This window comes from Vombatus ursinus, unplaced genomic scaffold (assembly GCF_900497805.2).
Source record: "Vombatus ursinus unplaced genomic scaffold, bare-nosed wombat genome assembly UNPS02014778.1, whole genome shotgun sequence".
NCBI classification, from domain to species: domain Eukaryota; kingdom Metazoa; phylum Chordata; class Mammalia; order Diprotodontia; family Vombatidae; genus Vombatus; species Vombatus ursinus.
The window spans coordinates 18,567,068-18,594,468 of record NW_020954556.1 but is presented as its reverse complement, the minus strand read 5'-3'; the positions used below and the strand labels follow the sequence as shown (position 1 = coordinate 18,594,468).

Sequence of the window (27,401 nt, the reverse complement as noted above, 5' to 3'; positions counted from 1 at the left end):
CTCACTTCATCTGTGGCCTGTTTAATTTTTAGTCAGATATTAAACATTTATAAATTTTAATACATCAAAACAAGTACGTGCGAAGTTACAAATCTATAAAATGTCCTCACATTGCTAAGTGCATGCAAATTTCAAAGACCACTTTCCCCTGTGCCTTGTGGACTCGTGCAGGAGTCCATTCAGCACATGGTGCTGAAAGCCTCAGGATACTTTTTTTCATGGAAGAGGGATTTGGAACCTTGGAAAGACACATAATACACTGGGCACTACTCTGGGTGATAATTGCTCTGAGCAGAATTTCTAGTTTATCACATCCAATATTTACTGATTACAAAGACTAACCTTTACATTGCAAGCCAATCACATTGCAGAATAGTGACGATGAAAACCTAATAATTTATTCTGTGAGAACAACTTTTTTTACAACTCAAAAATCATTTAGACAGATCATCTCCCTGTCTTCTCCCCCCTCTCCCACCCTTTTCTGAGATACTGTTTTTGGGGACTGGATTAAAATTTTCAAAAAGGCTAATTTCTTCCAATTCTACCATCTGAAGGATTCTTAAAATCTGACTTTTAAGTATTCATCCAGTATAGTTGCTGCTTTATCTTGAGACAGGAAACAAAAAAGCTACAAGTGCTTCTTCTGTTTATAAATCCACCAAACTGTCTCCTTAAATCCTAAAAGACAAAGCACACTTTAACCACTTGCTGGTTCCTCTGGGCTAATCAACCCCTGCCTTAACCCTGTCAATGCTGCCTTCTCTGTGGGCTTGCAGGCAAATCGACCCATCCAACGTGCTGCCGGCCTTTGTTATTGGCTAGCATTGGAGAGGGCTTCCTTAGTCATCTGGGAGTATCTGCTTTGCACTTTCATGTTCTTGGGTGGGATGCACTGGTAGACATGGGTTATACTGAGTTTGAACAATATGTACATACCAAAATGGTCTGAGATGACGACAAAGCTCACCCAAAGTAACACTACTTTCCAAATTATGGGTTACCCAGAACAGTCTCCTTAGCGCAGGACACAGCTCACACGATGATGCTCATTCCATCGCTGACAGATAGACCGGCCCCTGGGCCGGATATACTTTTGGTGCAGCCTCTGCTGAGTGTGTCCCATTATAAAATCCAAGAGAGTAGTCATAGTACTGCGTAGCAATAGCTGCGCCTGGTTTGGCAGCTAGAGCCCGGACCCACGTGGTTGGGTGATTTCTATGGTTTGCCTAGACAGTCTCCAGTCTTTTTCCAAATGATGAAAATTGTTTGAAGAGGAAAATGCATCAGGGTCAATTGAAATGTATGAATGAGTTCCCTAAAAACATCTAACTGGCTATGATATCACAGCTGATAAGACAAAGAAGAAATGGGGCTTTGTAACTAGTGTGAGTTTGCTACTTCCTTATCTACTAATTTAATGAACTTCAAGCAGGGGGAGGAACATTTAGGTGACGTTTCAGCAAGCAAAAGGACCCATGGTTGTGTCTATTCAGAAAATAGGTTTTGAAATAATTTCTATTTTGGCCTCAAGTTGCTACACTACTGAAGTCTCTCGATGGACCAGAAGTTACCCAGTGATCTCCTCCCTTGGAAGGGACACTGTCAAAGGCAGCATTGATCTGACAGATGCATGATCAAAATGGTTTGGAGGGAGAGCGGTGGCCAGGCATCTGGAATCTACTGTACATTCCCCAGGGCTCATGAGTGATAAGGGCCTTAACTTATGGGTGACAGACAAACATAGAAATGAAAAACTGCTGCTATTTGGGCTGCCCTTGCAGACTGAAGGATTTCCTTCTCTGCAAAGATTAAGAGAATAAACATTAAGAGAGTAAACATTGGAAGGCTTTTTAGCTCACAATCAGGAAAATAAGGAAGCTGAGGAAGAGAAGGGTCACTGGCGGGGCAGAGAAGAATGCCATGTTGTAGTAGTAGCCTTGCTGGGCAGCGCGATATTCATTCTGATACTGCGTGATGCACATCTGCTCAACCACGCGCTCCATAATCTTGATATCAGTTTCCGTGAAGTTCTCCCCCTTGGTGGTGGTGGTGGTGGTGTGTTGCTTCACTGTGATGTTGACGCAGTCGTGCACAAAATTGTTCTGGTTGCTGTACTGGTCAATGGGCCGGTACATGACTTGGTTGGGGTAGCGGTACTGATTTTCACGATAGTAGCGGTCTTCATAGTCATTGCCAAAGTGTATGACGGGCCTGCTCATGGCACTGCCCAGCATGTAGCCACCAAGCCCTCCCACAACTGCCCCAGCAGCAGCTGCCCCAGCCACGTGTTTTAGGTTGGTTTTGGGTTTATCTGGTTTCCACTTGTTGCTACCACTCTGACCCCAGTTAGATCCACCATGCGGCTGACCCCAGTTGGAACCCCCAGGATGGGGCTGACCCCAACTGGAACCCCCAGGATGGGGCTGACCCCAATTGGTGCCACCTCCCTGAGGGTGCCCCCAGCCAGGGTATCGGTTGCCTCCGGGACTACCAGGCTGGCCTGGGTAGCGGCTGCTTCCTCCACTGTTCCATCCCCCTCCGGGTCTTGGCTTTGGTTTCTTACAGAGGCCTACATCACTCCATGTCACAATGAAGAGAGCCAAGATCCAGTGGATTTTTCCCATAGTAGCTGATCTAAAAAAAAAAAAAAAAGACAAAAATTCTGGTTTTATTTAGAAACCACTAAAGGAAAAGGAGGGGAAAAAAGAAACACAATTAACACATATATATGTCATGTAAAATTTTTTAAAATTGTCATAATGTGATATCAGGAAGGAGTATGATGCTTCTACAAAAAAAAAATATCCAGCGAAGATTGACAACCTTAAATGTAACACGACGCATAAACTTTCTTTGATGTTCTTTTGGGAGAAACCCTTAAAAAGCGACACTTAACCTTGTTTGGACACCAGTCAGCTGAAGCCGTATGATCTAATCCAAGAAGAATTCAGGCCACCCTTCAGACAGCACTCCCTCTTCCCCAGTCATCCTCTTGAGGGCCAACCATTTCATTACCTTGTGTATCTGTGCCAGAGACTATGCCCTAGATGTTTTGATCTTTTCATCTCTGGCTCCTCTGCCCTGGGATCCTGCTCTCCTGATTGGTGATTGCCTCACCTGACCCACTGTGTCAGGCACCAGGAACTCCTTCCCTTCCACTTCCACAGTGGTACCTGGAAAGGATGTGTCGCTCGAGGCCCCCAGTCCCCCCCTTGCCATCCCACTAACTTCCCACATGCACCTCCCTCCATGTGTTGTCTCCTCTGTTAAGTAGAAGCTTCTCCAGGGCGGAGGTGGTCTGTTTTTGTACTTGATCCTTATTATCAGACCTAATAAATTTTCATTCATTCTCTCCACTTCTGTCTGCCCACCCTCACACAAGCTGTTCTCCACCTCTGCCTCCTGGAATCCCCAACTTCAAGATGCACCACTGGCTACACTAGGCCTTTCTTGAGATCCCCCAACTCACAAGCTGCTGGTGCCCTCCTCTCCCGCACCTGTCTCTGAGTCTCAGCACCCTGCACAAAGCCCTAGACACAGGAAGTACTCCATCAGTGATAGCTAACTGAGCTCTCCCTTCTCTCAATTTATTATTGTTATTATTACAATATCTACTAACAAGAAAGCAAGCAGGCTCCAATTCCATCGTCTGCCCAACATGTGCCAGGCTCAGTTTTGGGCACTGCAGATACAGGAACAAAAATGAAAGTCTCTGCTCTCCAAGCACTTCCATGCTAACAAAGGAAATAACACGTACCACATGAAATTGGGTCGCATGTAGAACAATCTTGTTTTCCAGCTAGATTGGGAGCTCCTTGAGGCTTACACTTATTTCGTAACCCTCAAAGGCTACAACACAGTTCTGGGCACGTTCCAGGTGATACACTGCTTGTTCCCAATTAAGTATATGCACTGACTGTGGCCTCAGAGCTTTTAAGAACACCAAACAGCATAGATCACATAATACCTAACTATGCATACGTACGGCTCCTGCTATTTAGGACATATCATGTGTATTTATATGTATATCTGTGTATGCATGCATGTATGACATTTGTATGTATACATCCATCCATCCATACATACACACAGACAGCTAGGTGGTACAGTGGATAGAGCATCGGGCCTGGAGTCAGGAAGACTCATCTTCCCGAGTTCAAATCTGGCCTCAGGCACTAACTAGTTGTATGACCCTGAGCAAGTCACTTAACTCTGCCTCAGTTTCTTCATCTGTAAAATGATCTGAAGGAAATGGTAAAGTACTCCAGTACTTTTGCCAAGAAAACCCCAAATGGGGTCACAAAGAGTCAGACATGACTGAAAACAACTGAACAGCAACAATATATACTCAAATATATAAGTATATAGATATATGTACATATATATACAGCATGTACTTATATAGTATATTGTACATGTTATACAAGTATGTGTAATATAGAGTGTATGTATTACATATACACACATATATACACATACTATTATCTATAACCAAACTACATGGACCACACATGTATGTGCATATATATGCACGTTTACACACATGTGATATGTGTATATGTATACATACAGACACATACAATATCTAATACATACATATATATGCTTATATACTATATATAGTGTATATTTTGTTGCTTAATTATTTTTAAGTCATGTCCAATTCTTTGTGACCCCATTTTGGGGGGTTTTCTTGGCAAAGAGACTGGAGTGGTTTGCCATTTTCTTTTCTAGCTCATTTTACAGATGAGGGACTGAGGCAAACCGGGTTCGGTGACTTGCCCAGGGTCACAGAGGTAGTCAGTATCTGAGGCCAGATTTGAACTCAGGAAGATGAGTCTTCCTGACTCTAGGCCTGGTGTTCTATCCACTGTGCCTCCTAGCTGTCCATTATAGTATATATACTGTATTATATGGTATGTATACTTATAAAACATATAAGCATATATACTATATGTATATGTGTGTATATATACACACACACACTATATATACACACAATAGCATGGATTACATATATAATTTTGTATATAAACATATATGTATATATTACATATTGTATGAACAAACATACAATATGTAACCATTGTGTGTATACACACACTATATATATAATATATACATCTGGTTCCAGTTATGTAGGACACATTATGTGTTTTTATATGTATGTGTGTGTCTACAGGTTCAGAGCTGTACTTTCATCAGTGTGGCATACTCCTCAGTGCAGAAAATCTTTCCACCACTGTAGAACAGCCAATCCCCAGAGGGTGCTGATACTCTAGTCTAGAACATGACAGAGGAAAGTTCTGTCCCCAGGACTTTCTGACTTCAAAGGCAGCCCATCATTATGCCATCCTGCCCCTCATGGATAAAAAGAAGTTTCCTTATTTCTGGAGCAAATGATGAAGTCTTAACTCTCCTGACCTTTGGCTGGAGGGGGGATGAGAGTGGGGCAGTAATGGAATCCCTACTTTCTTGACTCCCCAGCCCCATCTTGCCATAGAGCTATTGGAAACTGGGCTCTCATTCCCTTGTTTCTTATCTCTACCAGGCTCCCCAGGAAGAGAGAGAAGGAAAAGTCCCACTACAAGACTTGAGAAAGTTCAATTCAATAAAATGAACATTCATTACCATTTAGTGCAAAGCATTAATTGCAGAATACAAAGCCCCAAATGGAAGAGTCTGCCCTCAAGGGGTTTACATTCTCCTTACATTTCCTATTTCAGTCGAGGGAATCAATCTCCCTCCAGTCACCCAACTTCACAACCATGAAGCCATCTTCAGTTCTCCAGCCTCTCCATATCCCATCAGTTGCCCTATTTTGCTGATTCTACTTGGGCAACATCTCTTGTTCATGGCCCTGTTACCTTTTACAGAGGTGAGCCTCCTAATTAAGACTCTGCCTCCAGCCTGTCCCCTCCACCATTCATCCTCCACACAGCTTCCTACTGATTCTCTGTTTGACACTGAAAACCCATCACAGTCTGGCTCCAAACTATCTTATAGATTGACTTCATATGACTCCCTCTGACTCACTCAACATTCCAGTCAAACTGGTCAACTTTTCCCTCTACATGAAACTCCTTCTCTTACCTTTGTGTAAACTGCCTTCCATGCTTGGAATTGTCTCTCTTCCCACCTGTGCTCCATGGCATCCCTAGCTCCCTTCCAGGTTCAGCCCAAATGCCACCTCCTACATGAAGCCCTCCCTGATATTTCCGATCCCATATCTTTCCCTCCCAATACTTAACTGTGTCCTTGTGAGCAGGGGCTGCTTTTAATTTCTCTTTATCCTCAATGACTAGAACAGTGCCTGATATGTTAAGAATGGAAAAACTCTGAGAGACAGAGTTTCTGGGTAATTGATAATCAATTTATTAATTAGGCTATCTAACAATCAATAAATTGATGATCAGTGGTTTCTCTCTAACCAAAGACCCCAAGGAAGGCTCTGAAACACCTTGAATTGGGTGTGTACCTTCTGACAGGGAACTCCCCTGACAAGTGAAACTCAATCTTGATTGGTGGACATTTACCGAGGAGATGGGCTAAAAGTCTTCAGCTCCTCCTGCCAAGACCATGACTTGATCATGAAACTCCGCTGCCTCCAGCAATCTGGACAGGGGAATCCATCTCCAACCCAGATCACTCTGGTTGGTTTTCTGCTTCATGAACTGGGTCACCCTACACTCTAATGGAGGGGTACAAGGGCAGGGGCTGCTTTCCCCAGGATGAGAACTCACTCAGACCAGATTCTATTTATACTCCAAACAGAAGTTGGGTCTCCTAGTTGGACGTGGTCTTGCTCACGATTGAAGAGCGTGTTCCTTGAGTGTAGAGGTAAACTCTTCAACTAGTCATGTCCTTCGGAGATAAGAGCTGGGCCTCATTGAGGAAATTGAGAAGAAAAGCCTGGATCCCAATTTAATAATTGGTTATTAATATAATGATATAATAATTTCTCTAATAATTACCTACATGGTAGGTAATTAAGAAATGCTTGCCGAATTGAATGCCACTGAGGAAATATAATATTTACACAGAGAAAGACAAAGTAACTGAGTAGAGAAAGAAAACTATCAAGGGAAAGATCACAAATGGCTTCACATAGAAAGTGGCATTTGAACTGAACCTTAAAGGAAATGAGGAATTCTAAAAAGCAGAAGTGAGGAGGGAGTGATGTAGTCATAAGACAGCTGTAGGCAGGGTGTGCTGGTAAATGTTTAACAACCAGCTCTCCAGGAGAAAAAAAATGTACTCATGACACATTTTTAAGCTTAATCTGTAGTATTGCTTTGTTCATCACTTTCCTAGGTCTAGACAATCAACAAAATAATAATTCAAGCCTTGATTTGTAGCTGACTTCCCAGGTGTAAATGCTCACGCTGAAAATTTAACAATTCGTTCTCTCCAGCCATGTTGGAGCTGGCTCCAGCACAGCCTTGCTTATGTCTATACCCCATAAGAGGATCTGGAGGTCCTGGGCCTCTGGTCACACCAACCCATAAAGCTGGGTCAAGAACACCACTGGTTGAAGGGACCTGAACCACTGAAGGAGCCTGTAGGAGTTCTTAAAGATAGGCCTCCTCACCCATACAGGAATGCCCAATATTCTCTTTGGATACCTATTTACCTTTGCCAAGTCTACTAATGAGTGGAGAATCTGGCCAATGGCTGGGGAGCCCAGATCTAGGTGCCCACCTAACTGGGCATGTGGCCCAGTGACCACATCTATAGAACCATTTTCCCTTTACAACAGAAATGTTAGCCTGGGGTCAGGTCAGCCTCTGCACATGACACCCTGGGAAGACTATTAGGGAATTTCAACATTGGGAGGGGTCTCTGGGACTGCTCAGTACAACCAGCACCTCCTTGCCACCCTAACAAGCCTTTGCCTAAAGGCCTTGGGCAAGGGGCTGCCCGCTATCTCCTGAGGTAGATCATACACTTTTCAACAACTCTGATTGTAAGGAAGGGGCAATCCTGCTTCAAGCCTTGGTTCCCAGTTCCTCCCTCTAGGGCCAGGCAGAATCCTTAAAATCCTTCTTCCATGTGGCAGCCCTTCACATATGGGAGGATGGTTATCACATTCTTGCTAAGTCTTCTCTTCCCCAGGCTAACCAGGCCCAGGGGCTTCTCCTGGTCCTCAACCGGCATGGCCCCGGGTCCTTCACCAAACTGTTGCCCTCTTCTGAAGTGCTTAAGTTGGCTGGGCCTAGAGTCTCATTCAAATCTAGCCTCCAGCAGTTACTAAACTATGTGTCCTTGAGCAAGTCGTTTAACCTCTGTCTGCTTCAGTTTCCTCAATTGTAAAATGGGGATAATAAGAGCATCTACCTCACAGGATTGTTGTGAGGATCAGTGATAATATTTGCAAAGTGCTTAGCACAATGACTGACACTTAATAGTAGTAGAAGCTTAATGAATGCTTATTTACTTCTTTCCTTCCTGTCTCCTCCCCAAAGTTGTAAATATTCTCTTTACTAAAACTATTTTTATTTATTTTATATATATTTTATACATAATTACATATGTATAAGTTGTCTTCAAGATAAACTAAACTCTTTGAGGGTAAGGATGTTTCATGTTTGTCTTTGTATCCTGCCTGGCACGTAGTAGGGATTTAAAAGACTGTTGACTGAAGTGCTATGAATATATCTTCCAAAAAATTTTTTGTTTTTTAAAGCATATTACTTTAAGCCTGGTATAGAGGGAAAAACACAGAGAAACAGAGACAGAGAGGAGAGGGGGAGATGGGGAGACAGAGAGACAAAAAGGAGAGAGAGGGAGAGGGAGAAAGAGAAGGAGGGGGGAGGGAGGGAGGGAAGGAGAGAGAGGAAGAGAGAGAGAGATTGATTGGTGGTACCACTGACAGCTCTCTACTCTAAATATATAAAAATTTATAAATATGACAAAATTACTTTTTCAGTAATGGCTGTTTCCCATGTTTACACTGCCAATATTCCCTTTCATGAAAACTGTACATGTAGATCCTTTATCCCTTGACAGCAGATGGGTTAAAGGCTTAAGACAAACCACTTTAATCATCTGCAGTCATACTGATATTAACAAAAAGGGGGTTGTTGAGCGAGTGGAGATTAATATAGTTATTCATTTCTTTACTACTTTAGGGATCAGTGATCAGACCCATCGAAGCACATTAAAACCCCTCTACAAGTTAGTGGAAGGCCTTCCAGAGTTGCAATTTACGAGGAGAAGAGGGGTGGGATGAGAAAGTCAACACCCTGGAGTGAACTTGGCCAACCTTTCTAAGTTTAGTTAGACTGGTCCTTAGAGAGAAGACATCTAGTCCATTCCTGGGCAAGTTCTTGATGTCTATCCTGCTTGGTTAGACACGGCAGAGGTGATGATACTCTGTGGGCCGAGCTTTTAAGAAGCCAGAGTTCCTTCTAAGCCACAAGGAGACATAAAAAGAGGATATAATTAGAAACCACGGATCCATTTTTTAATTTAACAAATATCAATTACATGTCCGACTACAGTAAGATATTGTGTTGCCTTTCCCTGTCGGTCATCTCCATCCTGAGAATGTCCTTCCATCCCCTTTGTATACATCTTACATGCCCCTGGTTATTTATGTGATGTCTCTTCCACTAGAATGTAAGCTCTTTGACAGCAGAGACGGCGTTTTAGGCTTTCTTTCTGTCACCCATCCTTAGTACAGTGCCTGACACATAGTAAGAACTTAATAAATGCTTGCTGACTGTCTGACTGTACATAATGACTTCTTCACTGATACTCTTCTGGGACCATTAAAAAAATCCCAGTAGAGCTTTCCACAGAGAGATTAAAACAACAACCAAAAAAAACAAAACAAAACCAAATCCCTACTATTTACTCGTAAAATTGTACTCTCCGTTCTTCCCTTCTCTTTCAATGTTCTTTCCCCTTCTTTCTGCCTCTGCTTTCCAAGATAATCCCATGCTCAATATTCACTTACTCATAATAACCAAAGTTCTGCCTGCTAGAGATTAACTTTGAAAGATACCTGTTTTACCTGGAAACAAAGTAGGTGTGCATTAATTGGGGGGATGGCCAAACAAATTGTGGTATGTGAATAATGGAATATTACTGTGCTGTAAGAAATGATGTGTGTGGTGAATACAGAGAACTATGGACGGATCCACATGAACAAATACAGAGTGAAGTAAACAGAGCAAAGAAAACAAGAAACACAATGACTACATCAACGTAAATGGAAAGAACACCAGCAGGACATAATTGAAGGTGAACATTGCAAAGGCAAAAAAAAAAAATTAAATTAAAACTGAACGTGGCTCCAAAAGAGAGATTTGAGGAGACACTCCCACTCCATTCCTTCCACAAGTATAGAAGTAGGTGTGGAAGACTGTATATAACTTCAGATTTTTTCAATGTATCAACAGCTTTTGCTGATTTCCCTCACCCCGTTCTTCCTTTGTTTCTTCAAAAATATTCCTTATTATATGGGATGACTAGGGAGGAGAGGGATAACTGGGAGAAATTTAGACAATGTAAAAACAATACATATAGATACAATATTTTTAAAAAGAAGTACCCACTTTTAAGGGGCAGCTAGGTGGTGCAGTAGATAGAGTAGCAGGCCTGGAGTCAAGAACTCATCTTGAGTTCAAAACTAGCCTCAGACACTTACTAGCTGTGTGACCCTGGGCAAGTCACTTAATTCTGTTTGCCTCTGTTTCCTCATCTGTAAAAATGAGCTGGAGAAGGAAATGGCAAACCATTACAGTATCTTTGCTAGGAAAACCCCAAATGGGGCCAAGAAGAGCCAGACATGACTGAAAGGACTGAGCAACAACAATCTACCTTTAAAATGAGGGGTATTAATTATTTATTCCTCTGTGTAACTTAGTTTAAGAACAAAGCTTTCCATAGCATGGTACGATGGAAAAAAAATATTTGTAGTCAGAGGTCATTGGTTCAAAGCTGGCATATGATGCTGTATGACTGTTGGGCAAGTCACTCGATGTCCCTAAGGAGGTTTCCTTTTCTTTAGAATGAGGAGGTTACCCCAGACAGCCTCTGAGAACCCTTTCAGTTCTAGATCTATGGGGCTGATGATCTGTGAGCCTTTCATATTAGCTAGTGGCCTGTCTACTGGGGTGATGGAAATCTTAGTGAAGTGAGGGGATGGAGGAAGGAAGGAGAGGTCACTTTGTCATCAGTTACAATTTGCTGGGGACGAGGAGGCCTACGACATAGCCAGTCCCGAATTCTGGGGTGGGAGGAGGAGGAGGTGCTGACAGCCTGGGGGGTCGGCATGAAATGAGAGGCATATCATAAAGAGATACAAGAGATCAGGAGGAGGGAAAGATCACAGAATGCTGCAGTTGGACGGTCCTTTGGGTCCTCTAGTACAGGTATTCTTAACCCAATGTCCACAGACTTCCCACCCAAAAGGGTCCATGGATAGATTTCAAGAAATCCATGAACTTGGATGGGGAAAAAATAACATCTTTTGTTTCACTAACTGAAATTTAGCTTTTCCTTCAATTAGGAATATAGGCAACAAATCACAGTTTATTACTAGTACATGACAAAAAAAGGTTAAGAACCCCCATGTAGGCCAACCCCTAGCTGAGCAGAAATCTCTTTTACCACACTGCTGAAAAGTGACCATCCAGCCTGCATCTGAAGACTTCCACCAAGGGGGAATTCATTACTTCCTGAAGCAGCCCCTTTCCTTCTGAAATAGCTCTGGTTGTCATAAAGGCTTTCCTTACACTGAGTCAAAATTGGTTTTGGCTATCAGTTGCTCCAAGTTCAGAATAAGGGAAGTTGAAAACTCTCAAAGACAAACCCTTCTAACCATCTGAAATTCTAGCCTGCCTCTTAGAGACCCAATGGGAAGGGCTCCTTACTCAGGGCACAAGCCCTGAGGAGAGGAGACCCAGAGGTGCATGCCCCTTTGTCCCATTCAGGGACGTCTGGGTTGTAGAGAGAAGGGGACAGTTCTAGTTAGTCTCCTAACTAACTGAAAGATGATAACTCCCTTCTGATGCTTGTTTATCCTCTTTCCCTTTATCTCCAGCCCCAAGGCTCTTGAGCCAGGCCCAGGTAGCCAGAACTCTATCACATTTTACAGAGATGCACCCTGGTTCACTGGGCATGACAAATGGAATGGGTCCTAGAAGCTTTTGAGGCCAAGGTACCCACCTATGTTGAACTATCTAGTTACACCTTGGGGTCACGCTGCCTTACCTATCTCTAATGGCTCATAAAAGGCATTCTCCTTCCTTCTGTCCAATCTACTGAAATTATAGGAACATTGAATGTTAGAGCCAGAGAGGATCTTAGAGGTCATGTCATAGAACCCCTTTGTTTTACAGAGGAGGAAACTGAGGCCCAGAGAAGGTTAAGTGAATTATTTTAAGGAGCAGAGCAAGAATTCAAACTTGAGTCTCCTGACTCCAAATCTAGTGGGCTTTTTTTTTGGGGGGGGGGACTTGAGGACTAGTTCAATTCTATATTTTGTTATTAAAGCTCAATTAACCAGAATAGCATGGGAGAAATGAAATTTGTGCTTGAGCAACCAGAGGCTGCTATGTGGCACAGTTAAGTAGAGTATTGTACTTGGAGTCAGGAAGAGCTGAGTTTGAATCCTACCTCAAACACTTATTAGTTATGTGACTCTGAGAATGTAATCTCTCTTTAGCCTCAGTTTCTTCATCTGTAAAATGGAGATAATAATAGCACCTATTTCTCAGGGTTGTTGTGAGGATCAAATGAGCTATTTGTAAAAGCCCTTAGCACAATGCCTAGCACATAGTAGGTGTTTAATAAATGTTTGTTCCCTCTTCTCTATCCCCATTTAGGTGCCATGGTCACTCAGCCAGTATCAGAAGCAGGATGTGAACTCAGGTCTTCCCAATCCAAACTTGGCACTATAACCCCTATGATGTGCTGACCAAGAGTGAATAATCTGACCTATGAAATCAACCTACTTACTACATTTTCCATCTGTCCTTCACTTGCTTGGTTTTTCTCCTTCCCTCTGATGTACATTTAAAGAGAGTCATAAGATAATAGATTCAGAGCTGGAAAGAAATGCAGAGATCAACTAGTCTACCCCTCTCCTTTTACAGAAGAGGAAAATGAGGCCTGGAGAAACTAAGTGACTTTCCCAGGACCACACAGGTAGTGAGGGGCAGGGCAAAGATGTGAACCCGGCTGCCCCCTCTCCATAGCCAACGTTCTTTCCACTGTACCATGACGGTAAAATCCCAGAAAGAGAAGGCATCTGTTGTCCTAATGAAGTCAGGGCTAGTGCCATCATTTGTTAACTATCCAATTCTGTCCAACAAAGTATTTAATCAAGCCCTTTCTTTGTGCAAAGTACCGTACTAGGCCCTGGGGATAAAAAGACAAAGTGAAAAGCAGTTCCTATCTTCAAGGAGCTGACAGTCTACTGAGGGCAGAGCACATGAAGTAAAAGAACAAGGAATGGAACCCCAATGCTGTTCTCTTTTAGTATTCCCAATATGTGAAGAGAACCAAAGGTCCCAAGCATGTTGGACATGGACCCTTCCTAGGATTGAATGGAGGACATCCACGGACAAGAAGGAGACAAGATGAGAAAGGTATGGATGCACCACTGGAAAGGGTACCCAGGTTGATGAAATCAAAAATCCAAGTCGGTCAATAGTCAACAAGCATATATTAAATGCTTATTTATGGGCTAGGGGATACAAAGAAAGGCCAAAATAATCCCTGCCCTCAAGAAGCTTACATTCTAATGAGGTCACACATTGAAAGCATTTTGCAAACCTTAAAGCCTATATAAATGCTAGTTACCATCATCATTGGGGCAGCTAGGTGGCACAGTAGATAGAGTGCATTTATTTAGTGCATAATATGTACTAGGCATTGTGCTAAGTGCTTTACAAATAAATGGGGAAAGGGCATTTAAATAGGGTCTCCTTCAGCATTCTACAACTGGGGTGGCCTGTGTGATATCCTCAGAGGGCCTGGAGTCAGGAAGACTCATCTTCCCAAGTTCAAATCTAGCCTCAGACACTTACTAGCTGTTCGACCCTGGGCAAGTCACTGCTGGCCTTAGTTTCCTCATTGGTAAAATCAGCTGGAGAAGGAAATGGCCAACCGCTCCAGTATCTTTGCCAAGGAGATGGGGTCAGGAACAGTCAGGCATGACTGAAATGACTCAACAACAGCAATCAGCAGTGAGGGAGGACAGTTAAGGGGTCCTGCAGAAGGTGGGATCTGAACTGTCTTAAAGGAATCCAAAGAAACTGAGAGGCCCAGCTGAGGGGGCAGAGCATCCTAGGCGTGGAGAGAGCTGGTGTAAAGATACACACAAACGCAAGCAGGAGTGTCCTGCTGGAAGATTTACAAGTAGGCCAGCACTGCTTGCCTGTAAGGTAAGTAGAGAAGGAGGTTAAGGTGTAAGAGGACCGGAAAGGCAGTCAAAGCAGGGCAGTTCAACAACCTGGCAACTGAGCTCAGCCACCCTCTCGTTTTCCAGGTAACCCAAATAATCCTCGCAATACTTCACATTTTAAAACACTCTCCTCCCACAGGGAAAGGGCACTTAATAGCCTCTCCCTCAGCATCCCACAACTGCAGTGGTCTGCGTGGATTTTTATTTTGCAGGGGACACGGGCCCCAAGGTGACCTCCCAGGGAGCAGAGCTGACTAGACATTTAATAGCACTGTAATGCGGTCACCCTTTTACTTTGCATGTGGAAGCGTTTTGAATAGTTAATGCTGCTAATGTTGCCATGCAACAAGGACATTGGCCAGCGGAGCTAATGTTTGATAATCCAGTCTGCGGTTTAAATGGCAATAGGGTGCAGGGGAAAGGAAGAGTGCTCGGGCTAGAGTCAAGAAGACTTGAGTTCAAATCCCGACTCCCACACTTGCTAGCTGTGTGATCCAGTGCAAGTTACATATTCTCTGGGCCTTAGTTTGATCATCTGTAAAAACGGGATAATTCCTCTAGTACCTACCTTACAGGAACATTGTGAGGCTAAAATGAGGTGGTGCTTTGCAAATCTTTATGTGCTATATCAATGTCATCAGCTATTATTGGAACAGATTTCACAAAGCCTCATCTTCATTTTCCCTTAAGAAGACTTACAAATTTTCATCATTATTTAGGGCATAAGCCTTTGTTAATTTTTAAGTGGTTGCCAACTACAAAATACATAATTAAGGGCAGCTCTGGAAAAGAATTAATTTTTAAAATCAGACTAACATACAGAAAACACGGTGCAGTGGAGATGCTGTGGTACAAGAGAAAAGAGCATGGGCTTTGAAATCAGAGAACTGGGTTAGAATTTCACCTCTACCAGCTCCATCTAGGCCAAATCACTTAACCCCTCTGGGTCTGTTTCCTCACTTGTAAAACAGGGGGTTGGACTACAGACCTTGGAGGTCCCTTCCAGCTCTTCAGCCATGATCATTAATCATAGATGACAACCATATATAAGGGGGGAGTTCGGGGGTGTCTAGGGATGACAGAATAATTGATGGAAAATTGGAAGGGATTCTAGAGCACATCTAGCCCAATCCTCGCTTTGAGACATGAAGAAACAGACCCAAACCAATATGGCTAAGAGACTTGCCCAAGGTCACTCAGATGGTGAATGGCAGAGTCAGGGCTGAAAATGGGTCCCATGGGGATTTTACTGTGGCTTTCTTGCCCCACCTCCCCCAGCCTTCCTTTTAACAGCTAATGACTTTTTTAAAAATTTAAACTTTTTCAATGTTCAGAACTTGACAAACTCAAGCATTTCCACATACAGGGAAGAATGTAAAAATAAGATTATACAGGAAGCTACAAATCTCTCACTTACACACAGACTATATTTTTAAAAAAAGTTTACAACTTAGTTTCAGCGTTTTACTGCTTGTTTGCGGTTCCTTCTGAACCTCCATCTATTGGTGCACTTTTTTTTTTTTTTGGTGAGGCAGTTGGGGTTAATGACTTGCCCAGAGTCACACAGCTAGTAAGTATTATGTGTCTGAGGCCATATTTGAACTCGGGTCCTCCTGACTCTAGGGCCAGTGCTCTATCCACTGCACCACTTAGCTGCCCCCTATTGGTGCACTTTTTAAAAAAAAATGCCACAGATTACCTTTTCTCTTCTCCTGATTTTGGGCATCCCGATCCTTAGACCCCTCTCCCTCCCAAATCCATGCTCCCATTAAGAAACAAAACAAAACAAAACTTTGAAACAAATACAGCAGGAGAACTGGAAGGCCTTTTGCTCTATTCTAGTCCAATGGGACCTAAGACCTTCTGGAAGAGGAAGGAATGTCACCTTTCTCTGTCTCTGTCTCTCTCCTCTTCTTCTCTCCCTTGTATGTGTATCCCTATATACACAAATATTTACGGTTATGTACTATATACAGATGCAGGCAGCTCAAAGAGCTGGGCATGACTGAAACAACCGAACAACCATATATGGATAGATGTGTACATATTTGTATTCATAAATATATACACATCCATATACAGGCATCTAGGTGTACATGTTGTACATACACAAATATTTATGGCATGTACAATATATACATAGGGGCAATTAGGTGGTACGGTAGATAGAGTGCTGGGCCTGGAGTCAGGAAGACTCTTCTTTGTGAGTTCAAATCTGGCCTCAGACACTTATTATGTGATCGTGGACAAGTCACTCAAACCTGTTTGCCTCAGTTTCCTTATCTGTAAAATGAGCTGGAGAAGGAAGTGGCAAACTAAGAAAACCCCAATGAGGTCACAAAAAGTTGGACATGACTGAATAACAACAGAACAATTATATATACATAGATGTGTACACATATTTATATACATAAAGATACATACACACATATATAACCTGTGTGTGTGTGTATTATATATATATATATATATATATATAGTACATACCATAAGTATTTGTATGGATATGGACATATAGGTATATGTCTGTCTGTCTCTCTACATTATACACAAACACACACACATACACACACCTGTACACACATACACACACACATACGTTCTCTTAAAAAGAAAAAAGCCCCAATTAGCAAAAAAAAAAAAAAAGTGAATTTTCTTTTTTTGTTGTTCAGAAAGAACAACATGCAGGACTCTTTTCTGATGCAGCAACTTCTTAATTCTTCTTGCACACTCCCAGCTTGTTATTTAAGGAAAGTCTGGGAGCAGAGGGAGCTGCACAGGGAGTGTCTCCTGGGCCTGGTCGCTAACTGAAATGCTGAATCGAGGGCTTGGAGAAGTCTCTAGAGAATTGCCTTCAAGCACAACTGTGAGCTTAGGGATTTGCCAAGTTCTCCTATCTTATCGTCCTTATCTGGGCTGACTTGCTCTCTTGCTCACCCCCTCAATGCCTGAAACAAAGATTTATTTGTAGCAAGAGTTTTTAAACTTTTTTTTGGTAATCTGGTCAAGTCTAGGGACCCCTTCTCAGAATAATGTCTTTAAATGCACTAAAAAAAAAAAGAAAAGAAAACCAGTTATATATGTAGTTAGAACCCACATGTGGCGAGGCTCCACGAGTTTGATATAGTAATCAAAATATTTTTAAAACAATAACAACAAAACTAAGTTTGGGTACCCTAGTTTAAGAACCCCAGATTTATATGGGCAGAAATGGCTAAATAGAATAGATGGTGAGATGCCATGGGAAACTTCATGTATTGGAAGTATCTAAGTATCTACCCAGATCTGTGCCTATAAACCGTATTGCAGTCCTTTTTATAAATGTGTTAGACCAATTAAGTTCTAGGACAGCAGAGACTGTGTCTATCTATGTGTTGTTTCTTCCCCAGTGACTCCCAAAGTCCTCCCTGCTAGTAAGCGGGCTCTTAATGTTTGTTAAACTTAATTTGTGTAAAAGTTTACTGTGAGCTAGGGTTAGGGTTACATATATCCCTTCCCCATCTCAGTCACGAGTTGGCATAAGAAATTAAATGGGAATTTTGAGGGAGTTTTGCGAAAGCTGCAGACAACATGAGAAGGCCAGCAGATGACCCAGAGCCTATGACCAAATACTTAACCCAAACTTTACAGTAAGGTACTGTCAACATCCCATAAAAGAAAAAGAAAAAATTCACATTTCCTCTCTGGTATAATGGGAGGGCCAAAAAATTTTATGTGGATTTCCCAGACTGGGGTGCGGGGAGGATGCCATGCCCCTAACCCCCTCAATTTGGAAGGGATAACTGTACTTAAAATTCTTTTATCCATTTCCTTTTCTGTGCTGGTCACAAGCCTGTTTTCTTTTTCACTAATTGGGTTCCTCAGCTTCTGTAGGGGAGGGGGGCACACACATACACAGCATACACACACACACATACTTCTTTGAGACTGCTCTGGGCCTCAGGCTGAAGAAATCTTAAATCTGCTTTCTCTGATACAGTCACAGTGAAGTGATTTTTAACAGGAATGCTTAGTATCTGTCCTTTCTGATTCACTCTTATAGATGCAAAACTTTGGGGGAATCCTTGACTCCTTTCCTGTCCTCCCCCCAAATTCAATCAATTGCTAAAGCCTGATGACTTTATACTCATAACATTTCTCCCATCTGCACCTTCTTTCCATTCACACAGGCACCAGATGAATTCAGGCTTTCGTCACCTCTCACTAGAAATGTTTGCCAATTTTAATTTTCCCTGATTTCAGTATCTTCCTTCCCATATCCACCCTCCACACAGCTGTCAAAATTACTTCCAAAGTATATTTCACCTTGCCACTCCTCTGCTCAAAAATCTCTAGTGGCTCCCTACTGCCTTTAGGATAAAATGGGAATGTCTTTGTATTTGGAAAGAAGAACAGAAGGGTAGGTCAATGGGGTGTAGACTGGGTAAGGTAATAAGTCTGGAAAGGTCCCTGGAGCCAGATGGTGAAGGGCAGTAAGTAATAAATATCAGAATTTGTATTTGATTCTAGAGTTATAAAAGAACTGTAGCTTTTGAGCCCAAGAGGAACAGGGGTCACAGTCATGTGGTGAAGGGGTTGGGCAGGTAAGGGACTGGAGTAAAGAAGTCTAATTAGGAGACTGAGAAGGTGAGAGACTGAACTAAGGCAGTGTCTCTGGCAGTGGAAAGGGAGTGAATGCCAGTCCTACCATCTCAAAAAGGGCTCCTCTCCTCCATCCACATCCCTCATTCAATACATACTTCGGTCTAACCCCTGCTCCCATCCCCCCACTCCCAATAAGGTTCGATCAGAGAGACAAGATGGTAGAGTAGGAAGAGCTAGACTTACAATCAGAGGACCCTAATGAGCATCCTAACTGCCACTTACGTGTTACCTGTGTGACCTTGGGCAAATCACCGAACCTCTATGAGCCTCAGTTTATTCATTTGAAAAATGGAGTTGGACTAGAACCAAGGGTTCTTATCCTTTTTTTGGATCATGGCCCCCTTTTGGCAATTGCAAAGCCCATGGAACCCTTATCAAAATAAAGTAGTTAAATGCATAGGATGTATACCATTAAAAAAATCAATTATACTGAAATAGTTATTAATTTTTAAAAAAGTTATCCTTAAGGTCGCTTCCAATTCCAAATCAGTGATCCTGAAAAGGGGCCATTGAAGTCTCTGGTCCACTCCCTCTGGGCTCACTTTTTTAAAAAGAAAGTGACTTTCCCAAGTTACACAGCTCCTAAGTGTCCCGAGGCTGGATTCGAACCCCCACCTCCTCATCACGTCAGACTTAACATTCCTCGGGAGCCTTATTAAATTAGATGGTCTTTCCTTTCCCCCTTATAACGGCCTTACAGCGCCCCGCCCTCTTTTTAATTAGTCCTTACATTTCCAGACCCTACCACCCCCACCTGGCTCCTCCTACCTTCCAGCTCCTGCCCCCCCCTTCCCCCCCCCCCTTCCCTGGGTCCCTCCCTCAGCCCGCACCCAGGATGCCACACCGGGCCACAATGTTTCTTTCTAGAAGCTGCCAGCAACCAATTGGGCGCGGTCCTTCCTGCAACCGCCCCCACGCTCTTCCTCACCTGGCTTGTCCACACACCTTCCCCTCTGCTCCGAGAGCTGCGGGCTCAAAGCACCCTATAACCCCGGAGGATTTCTCTGCTCCTCCCTGCTTCCCTTCCCGCTGAGATCTGCGGATTCTTTTTCCTTCTAAATTCTAAGGAGGGATGGGTCGGGAGGAAATGTAGGGGCGAGGCAGGCGTGGGCGCCCCTTGGATGGGGTTCTCTGGAGGAAAGAATTCAAGGTCCGGGCAGACTGAATATTTTGTTGCTGCTGCTGCAGCTACGCAGTTCCTCGGCTCATTCCCGTTGGGTTTTGCGTCTCCTCTTCTGCCGTCCCTGAATACGTTACCATATAGCCTTACTCCTCCCTCCTCCCCATCCTTCAAGGTATGTCTAATCTCACGCTTTATCCCTCCTTTTAATGCTGCGTTAGATAACTCTTATCTGTAAAATGGGAGGTTTAGACTAGATAATCTCTAGGGTCCAATTCCGGCACTCTATCAATCTGTTCTCAGTAAAATTTGTTTACCCCTTCTACCAAGAGAGAAGGTGCAATGTGCTGTCGTGTTATATTGAGCATCTTACAATTTACCAACTGCTTTTATGATGTCCTTTGAGCCTCACAATAACCCCGCTGGCGATATACATTTGCAACAGGCTATCAGATCTCTAAGTAGGCTTAGGAAAAGGGGAGTAAGCCCCATGACACATCTTGCTCATAGGTTTCTGTCGTCTGATAAAACTGCTAAGCTAACAGGATGAGAGAGCCAGAAAGGATTTTGGGTCATCTGGAGACGAGGCTCATGGAGTCAAAGAGACTCGGTCAATCGGCTAGCTGGGTAGGGCTGGGACTAAATCCGGGGTGTTTCCATGACACCTCCTTGCTTACCTACTAATCAACCCAGGACCAGTGTCCATCAGAGCAGACCACACCTTTCCGTAGATGAAACATGGTCAGTACGTGAAGCCTCCCACAGCATCCCTCCATTTCCCCACACAATCACTAGGGAGGCACTCTTTAACATCAAGTGATGCAATACAAAACACCTCTCCTTCATACCTTGATGGAAACACCCATCATCCCCCTCAACACAAACCCACCTGTTCTCAAGATCTGACAGTGCCCACTTCTGAAGTCACCCCTCCCCCAGCAATTTGCACAAACCTTCCCAAATCCCAAAGTTCTCCCACTGTGAAATAAAACAACATATTTTCTTCCAGCCCACGCATACACTTCTCAGTAACTGCTTGCATGGCGCAATACAAGTATTATCACCCTCTTCTCATTCAATCAATCCCAGGTGCATTAAAAAAAAAAATCAGGGCCAAGCTGGACAGGTCTATGGGCTTGTTCCCTTCACACATTCTACCTACTCGGAACACCAAAACAACTATTCTGTAGCACTGGTATCACCGCGGCGAGAGAAAAAGAGACAACCGCCATCTCTCAGACTCAAAGCAGCCCTCAATCTGGCTGCACTCAGCTGGGTCCCATCCCAAGCTGGCTTGAATGCCCGGTTTTCATCCTCGCAAACAAACCCTCCTCCTCTAGGATACTCAGTTGCAAAGGCACGGATAATCTAGGCTTCCAGATGTTCTAAGCCAGGTGCGGATCGGCCCTCTCCTGGAAATGAGAAAAATACTTACCTTCGTTTGGATCCAAACCACGCAAGGTCCGCAGGAGAGAGGCTAGGGACTCGGGTAGCGCGCAGATGGCCAGCAACTGCGCCGTTGTCTGCTCCTAACTGTCAGGCGACCCGAGGAAGGTCTGGAGCGAGGGCTGGGGCACTGGCAGGAGGAAGAGGAGGAGGAATTCCTCGCCTCCAATCTCCTTGGCCGCAGGGCCTTTCCGCCAGCCAATCGCAGAGCCCTCCTGGTGACTGAGCAAGCGGCCGATGGCTCGCCCTGCCCCTGCTGGAGCGCCTGCAAGGAATCACATGAAAAGGGGTTGGCATTCATTCGAGGACAGATCTGTCATTAGCAAAAGCTGACAGCTCCATCCCCACCTCCTCTCTGCCCCGCCTGAATTACTTCGCCTTTACGGTTATTGGCTGGTCAACACATTCAGTGGGATGCCTATTTATAAGGGATTATTCATTAGCTATAAAAACAACGGGGGAATAGGGAGTTGGCATGAAGTCACAGCTGCGGATTTACGGGACTAGAATGAGACACCAGGGCAAAAAAAAAAAGTCTTTGAGCTGGAGGCAATTTCTGCTACTTTTGTAATCGGAGAGGTGGGGGTTTAGGGGAGTGGGTTCGTGTTTGGAGCCAACGAATCAGGCTTAGAAGTCCTATTTTTATTGAGACCGTTTGTTTTTATATCACCTTCATTATAAAATATCTCTACCCCTTCTCCCCAGTATTTCCTTGTTTAAAAAAAAAAAAGGAAAAATATTCAACAAAACCAAACAATACAACAAGATATTCCAACTCGGAAATTAGTAATAGACTGGTACCATTAGTAATGAATATTCTAAGAGTTGGGAGTTCTTTCAATGATGACGATTACACAGATAAAGAATTTCCATTACACCTCGACATGACCCATTCTTCTTTAGTTCCTATCGACACTCAGGTGAGTAGTCATAATAAATACCACCTTTTCAGTCTTTCTTCCTTTGTAAAAAGAGGACATCGGATCAGATGATTTCTAAGATCTCTTCCAGCTCTAAAGGAACGATCTGAGTGGTTTTTTTTTTTTTTTGGAGGGGGGAAGGGAAAAGATTGTTTAAAAAATAATTTTTATTATGAACAGAAGCAATTTGAGCAATTAAAAAAATCCAAGCCCCAATTACCTATGTAACCAGGATTCACTTTCTGTCTGTGTCTATGGTACTTTGTGTCTGTCTCTCTTAACATATAAAGTTTTGTTTGTTTGGTCCTGACTTATGATTTCGTCTCTGTAGGAGAAGCTCCCAGGGAGGAAAGTCCTTTTAGCAAGTCAGGTCAGCAAAGTTTCTGCAATTAATACTCTTCTTTTCCTTGGGTACTAAGAGGGGCAGTTGCCTGGGGTGCTAAGAGATTAGGTAACTTTCTCAGAATCATACAGCCAGTGCTTGTCAGTGGCGGGTTTTGAACCTAGGTGTTAGTTGCTAAAACCAAGGCCAGATGCTATTTATAAATTCAATCTCACAACACTCCCTTGTTCAGTATATTTCAGTAGATCAAATATACACACCGTTGTTCAGCACTTAAAACCCTTAGCGACCTGGCCCTTACGACATGTTATTCCTTTCCATGCACGCAGCGGTCTTGCCAAACTGTGCTGTTCTTCATAGAAGGCCCTCCATCTGTCATCTCTGTGCCATACCTGGAATATACTTTCTCCTCACGCCCTCCAATTCTCAGAATCTGTGGTTCCTTCCTGCCTCAGCTCAAGGACTGCATTTTATTTCTAGTGTCTAGCACATTCCTCTCTAAAATATCAAGTATCTATATTTTTGTATATAGATAATGTTTGTGCATGTGTGTGTATAAGCACAAATATTTTATAGTACTGTATATATTATGTGTATAATATATAACACAATATGCAACAACACTTGTTTTTTATAGTACTTTATTTTTTTCAATTACATGTAAGGACAATTTTTGACATTCATTTTTTATAAAATTTTGAGTTCTAAATTTTCTCCCTCCTTCCCTCCACTCCCTAAGACAGTAAGCAATTTGATGTAGGTTACATATGTACAATTATGGAAAACATATTTCCATATTAGTCATGTACAACAATACTTATGATTGAGTAGAGATCATCTACTGTAACTTCCTCATTTTATGTATAAGAAAACTGAGGCCAAAAGTGATTCACTGATTTCCCTAATGTCCTAATTTTCCTAATACAGGAAGGAAGTTAACAGACTGACTTCTTGCTTCCAAATTTAGTATATTTCTGCTGGATTAGTTTTCCTCCCATTACCTAGTCCATATCCCCCTCACCCTAATGTTTTACAGAGAAGGAAACTGACTTGTTAGATCTCCTTTATCACTGTGATGAAAACCTTTGGTGAGCACATGGCTCCCTGTTTTGTACCTATGCCTTGCCTATTTGCCTAAGGGAATCTAGGTGACTCAGTGGACAGCACCAGACCTGAAGTTAGGAATACCTGAGTTCAAATTTGGCCTCAGACGCTTACTAGCTATGTGACCCTGGGCAAGTCACTTAACCCTGTTTGCCTCAGTTTTGTCATCTGTAAAATGAGCTACAGAAGGAAATGGCAAACCACTCCAGTATCTCTGCCAAGAAAATGGGGGCCATAAAAAGTCAGACACAACTAAACAACAACAATGTCTATTATCAGAGGGTGATTTGAGCAGGATTATTTTGATGGTTATATTTTCCAGGGAATTTGGGAAGATCTTGATATTTTGAACTTGTTTCAAAAGCGTAATGTAAAGGAGTGCTTTGCTTGACCAAATGAAAAAAATTTTTTTTTAATTCACACACAGTAAATCTAAAAGAATGCTGGTTGATTGATTGATTGACTAGAGACCATCTATTCTAACTCCCTCATCTTTTAGATGAGAATTACTGAAGCTAGGAGTGATTCTTATATCATAAATATCTTTCAATAAATTGTGGAATGCTTAAAATATGGTCCATTATTAAATATAGCTTGTGAAAGCCTGCTTTTTCCCTACTAATATTGTCTTCCAGCATGCCTTCTATCCATGTGTAGATAAATCTTCTGAAGATTTTGTGTAGTAGGCATATAGGTCAGTATTAGGAGCTAAGTGGTCCAGTGTGCCCAGAGAGTGTGAGATTTAGAGTCAGAAGGACTGAGGTCTAATCCTGCCCTAGACACTTACTAGCAGTGTGACCTTGGGCAAATCACTTTTATCCTCTTTATACCTAGGTTTCTTCATCTGTAGAATGGGGATAATAATAGTAGCACCTACCTCCTAGGGTTGTGAGCATCAAATGAGTTAACATACGTAGAGCACTTTGCAAACATTGGAGTGCTATATACATTTAGCCATTTTTATTATCAAGGTACAATTTTTTTTCCATTCCTTTGGTATCTTCTCCTTTCCTCTCTATGTTGACTTTATTTTGTTACAGTCATTGGATATATTGTTTCCATGGTTCTGCTTTTTTCACTTTGTCTAAATTCATGTCTTCTCATATTTCTCTGATTTCTTCATATTAATTATTCCTTAAAGCACAGCATTCTATTACTTTCATATACAGTAATTTGTTCAACCATTCTTCAATTGTTAGATATATATGTCTGTGTATGTATGTACTTATGTATGTGTGTATGTATATATATACACACACACACACACATAAATACATACACACATATATATTCAAAGAATATATAAGAAAATATATAAGAAAGAAACCAACCTTTATTAAGAGAAACAAAAGTGGGATCTACACTCTGCCCCATATGGTCTAAGATCCTGAGATGCAAAATTCAGTTATTTATAGTTTTCTTGATTCATATATGGTTAAAAAAAAAAGGCTTGCTATTGCGTAAATCAATTCTCTTTTATTCAAGAAGGCTCTTGTGAAAAACAGGGTGCCTTTTTATCAGAAGAGAGAGTTGTGGCAGGTAGACCATTCAGTAGGCTATCGCAATAATCCTGGTGTGGGATGATGAGGACCTCCACCAGGATAGAGGCAGTGTCAGAGCAGAGAAGGAGGCATATTTGAAAGATGTTACAAAGTTAAAATAAACAGACTTGGGCAAAATATTAGATATGAGGAGTGAGAGAGGAGAGTTGAAGATAATTCCTGGGTTTGGGGACTGAGTGACTGGGGGAAATGGTGGTACCCTCAACAGTCATAGAGAAATTTGGAAGAGGAAAGGATTTGGGGGGGGCAAAGTAATGATTTTGGTTTTGGACACATTAAATTTAAGATGTCAACAGGACAGTTTGAGCTGTCCAGTAAGCAGCTGGAGATTCGAAACTACAGGTCAGCTAAGAGGTTAGGGCTGGTTAAGTAGATTTGAGAATCATCAACAGAGAGATGATAACTGAATCCAGAGGAGCTGGTAAGATCAGCAAGTAAAATAGTAGAGGGGGAAAGAGAAGAGGACCCAAGATAGAGCCCAGTGAGACATTCACAGTTATCTTTGTGACCTGAATGAATATCCAGCAAAGGAGACTAAGGAATAGTTAGAGAAGTAGGAGGAGAACCAGGAGAGTAGTGTCCTGAAAACCTAGAGAGAAGAGAGTATCAAGGAGAAGACAGCTAAATATTTATGGAAACGGTTTAAGAAGAATGAGGATTGAGAAAAGACCACTAGATTCGGCAATTAAGAGATTGTTAGTAATTTGGAAAGGGGCAGACATTGGTTTAGGTTTGTATCTTATATCAGTGTTCCAGAATAAATTCACATTTGGATATTTGACAGAAATATTACATATCATACTATAAAAAAATTATAGGAGAGTGGAAAGTAACCAGAAGTCTCGTTCACTTGCAGTCTCACACCCTATCATCTTCCAGAAAGTTGGGTTAATGTTTATAAAATTCCTGAAGTCATATGACATGGTATTATTACTTCTGTTCAGAGATGATTTTGCCTTCTTGTCTTAACATAATACTTGGGAGCTATCAATTTTTCTCATTTGCTTTCTCAATTGTGAAATTACTTTAGCAGAATGCAAATCACAGATAAATACCAATCCCATTACATTTTATATGCCAAGTGAATGCTAATTTGAGCTAATCCTCTCTAGCTAATTCCCTTCCCCTAAAGTACTCACCTGATCATTCATAGTAATACATGTAGGTGACCCTGGGTTCTCGAAGGCTTTACTCCCAGGACACAAACTCTGGCAGGTCTTATAAATTTGAAAGTTTTAGTATAGTCTCTATGATAGACTGTATCACTATTTATGATGACGATGCTTTTTGTGTTTCCAAGGTTAATCTAACTAGAATTGGGAAGATATTATCAGATTGTCCTAAGAGTAATGAACATTTTTAAAAATAATATTCCCCCCCCAATTACATGTAAAAACAATTCTAACATTATTTTAAAAAATGTTTTGAGTTTCAAATTTTATCCCTCCCTCCTTCTCACTTCCCCTCCCTGAGATAGTAAGCAATCAAATAAGGGTTATACATATGACATCATGTAAAACATTTCCATATTAGTCATTTTGTGGAAAAAAACTTGAACAACAACAAAAAAAGTGAAAAATAGTATGCTTGGGTCTGTATTCAGACTCCACCAATTCTTTCTCTAGAGGATAGAATTTTTCCTCATTATTACTTTGGGATTGTTTTGGGTCCTTTTTTTGCTCAGAATAGCTAAGTCATTCACAGTTCTTCATTATACAATATTGTTACTGTGTACAATATTCTCCTGGCTCTGCTCACTTCATTCTGTATGAGTTCATGTAAGTCTTTCCAGGTTTTCCTGAAATCATCCTGCTTGTCATTCCTTATAACACAATAATAG

General features: G+C 42.1%; 1 protein-coding gene across 1 annotated transcript; it reads right to left on the bottom strand.

Moving 5' to 3' along the window:
• Positions 1-21,782, bottom strand: PRNP (prion protein). Its single transcript, XM_027865324.1, has 2 exons — positions 21,622-21,782; positions 1-2,637 (listed from the first exon to the last, which is right to left on the bottom strand). The coding sequence occupies exon 2, from the start codon at positions 2,625-2,627 to the stop codon at positions 1,854-1,856; it is 774 nt and encodes a 257-aa protein (XP_027721125.1). The 5' UTR covers positions 2,628-2,637; positions 21,622-21,782; the 3' UTR covers positions 1-1,853.
• Positions 21,783-27,401: the final 5,619 nt, after the last annotated feature.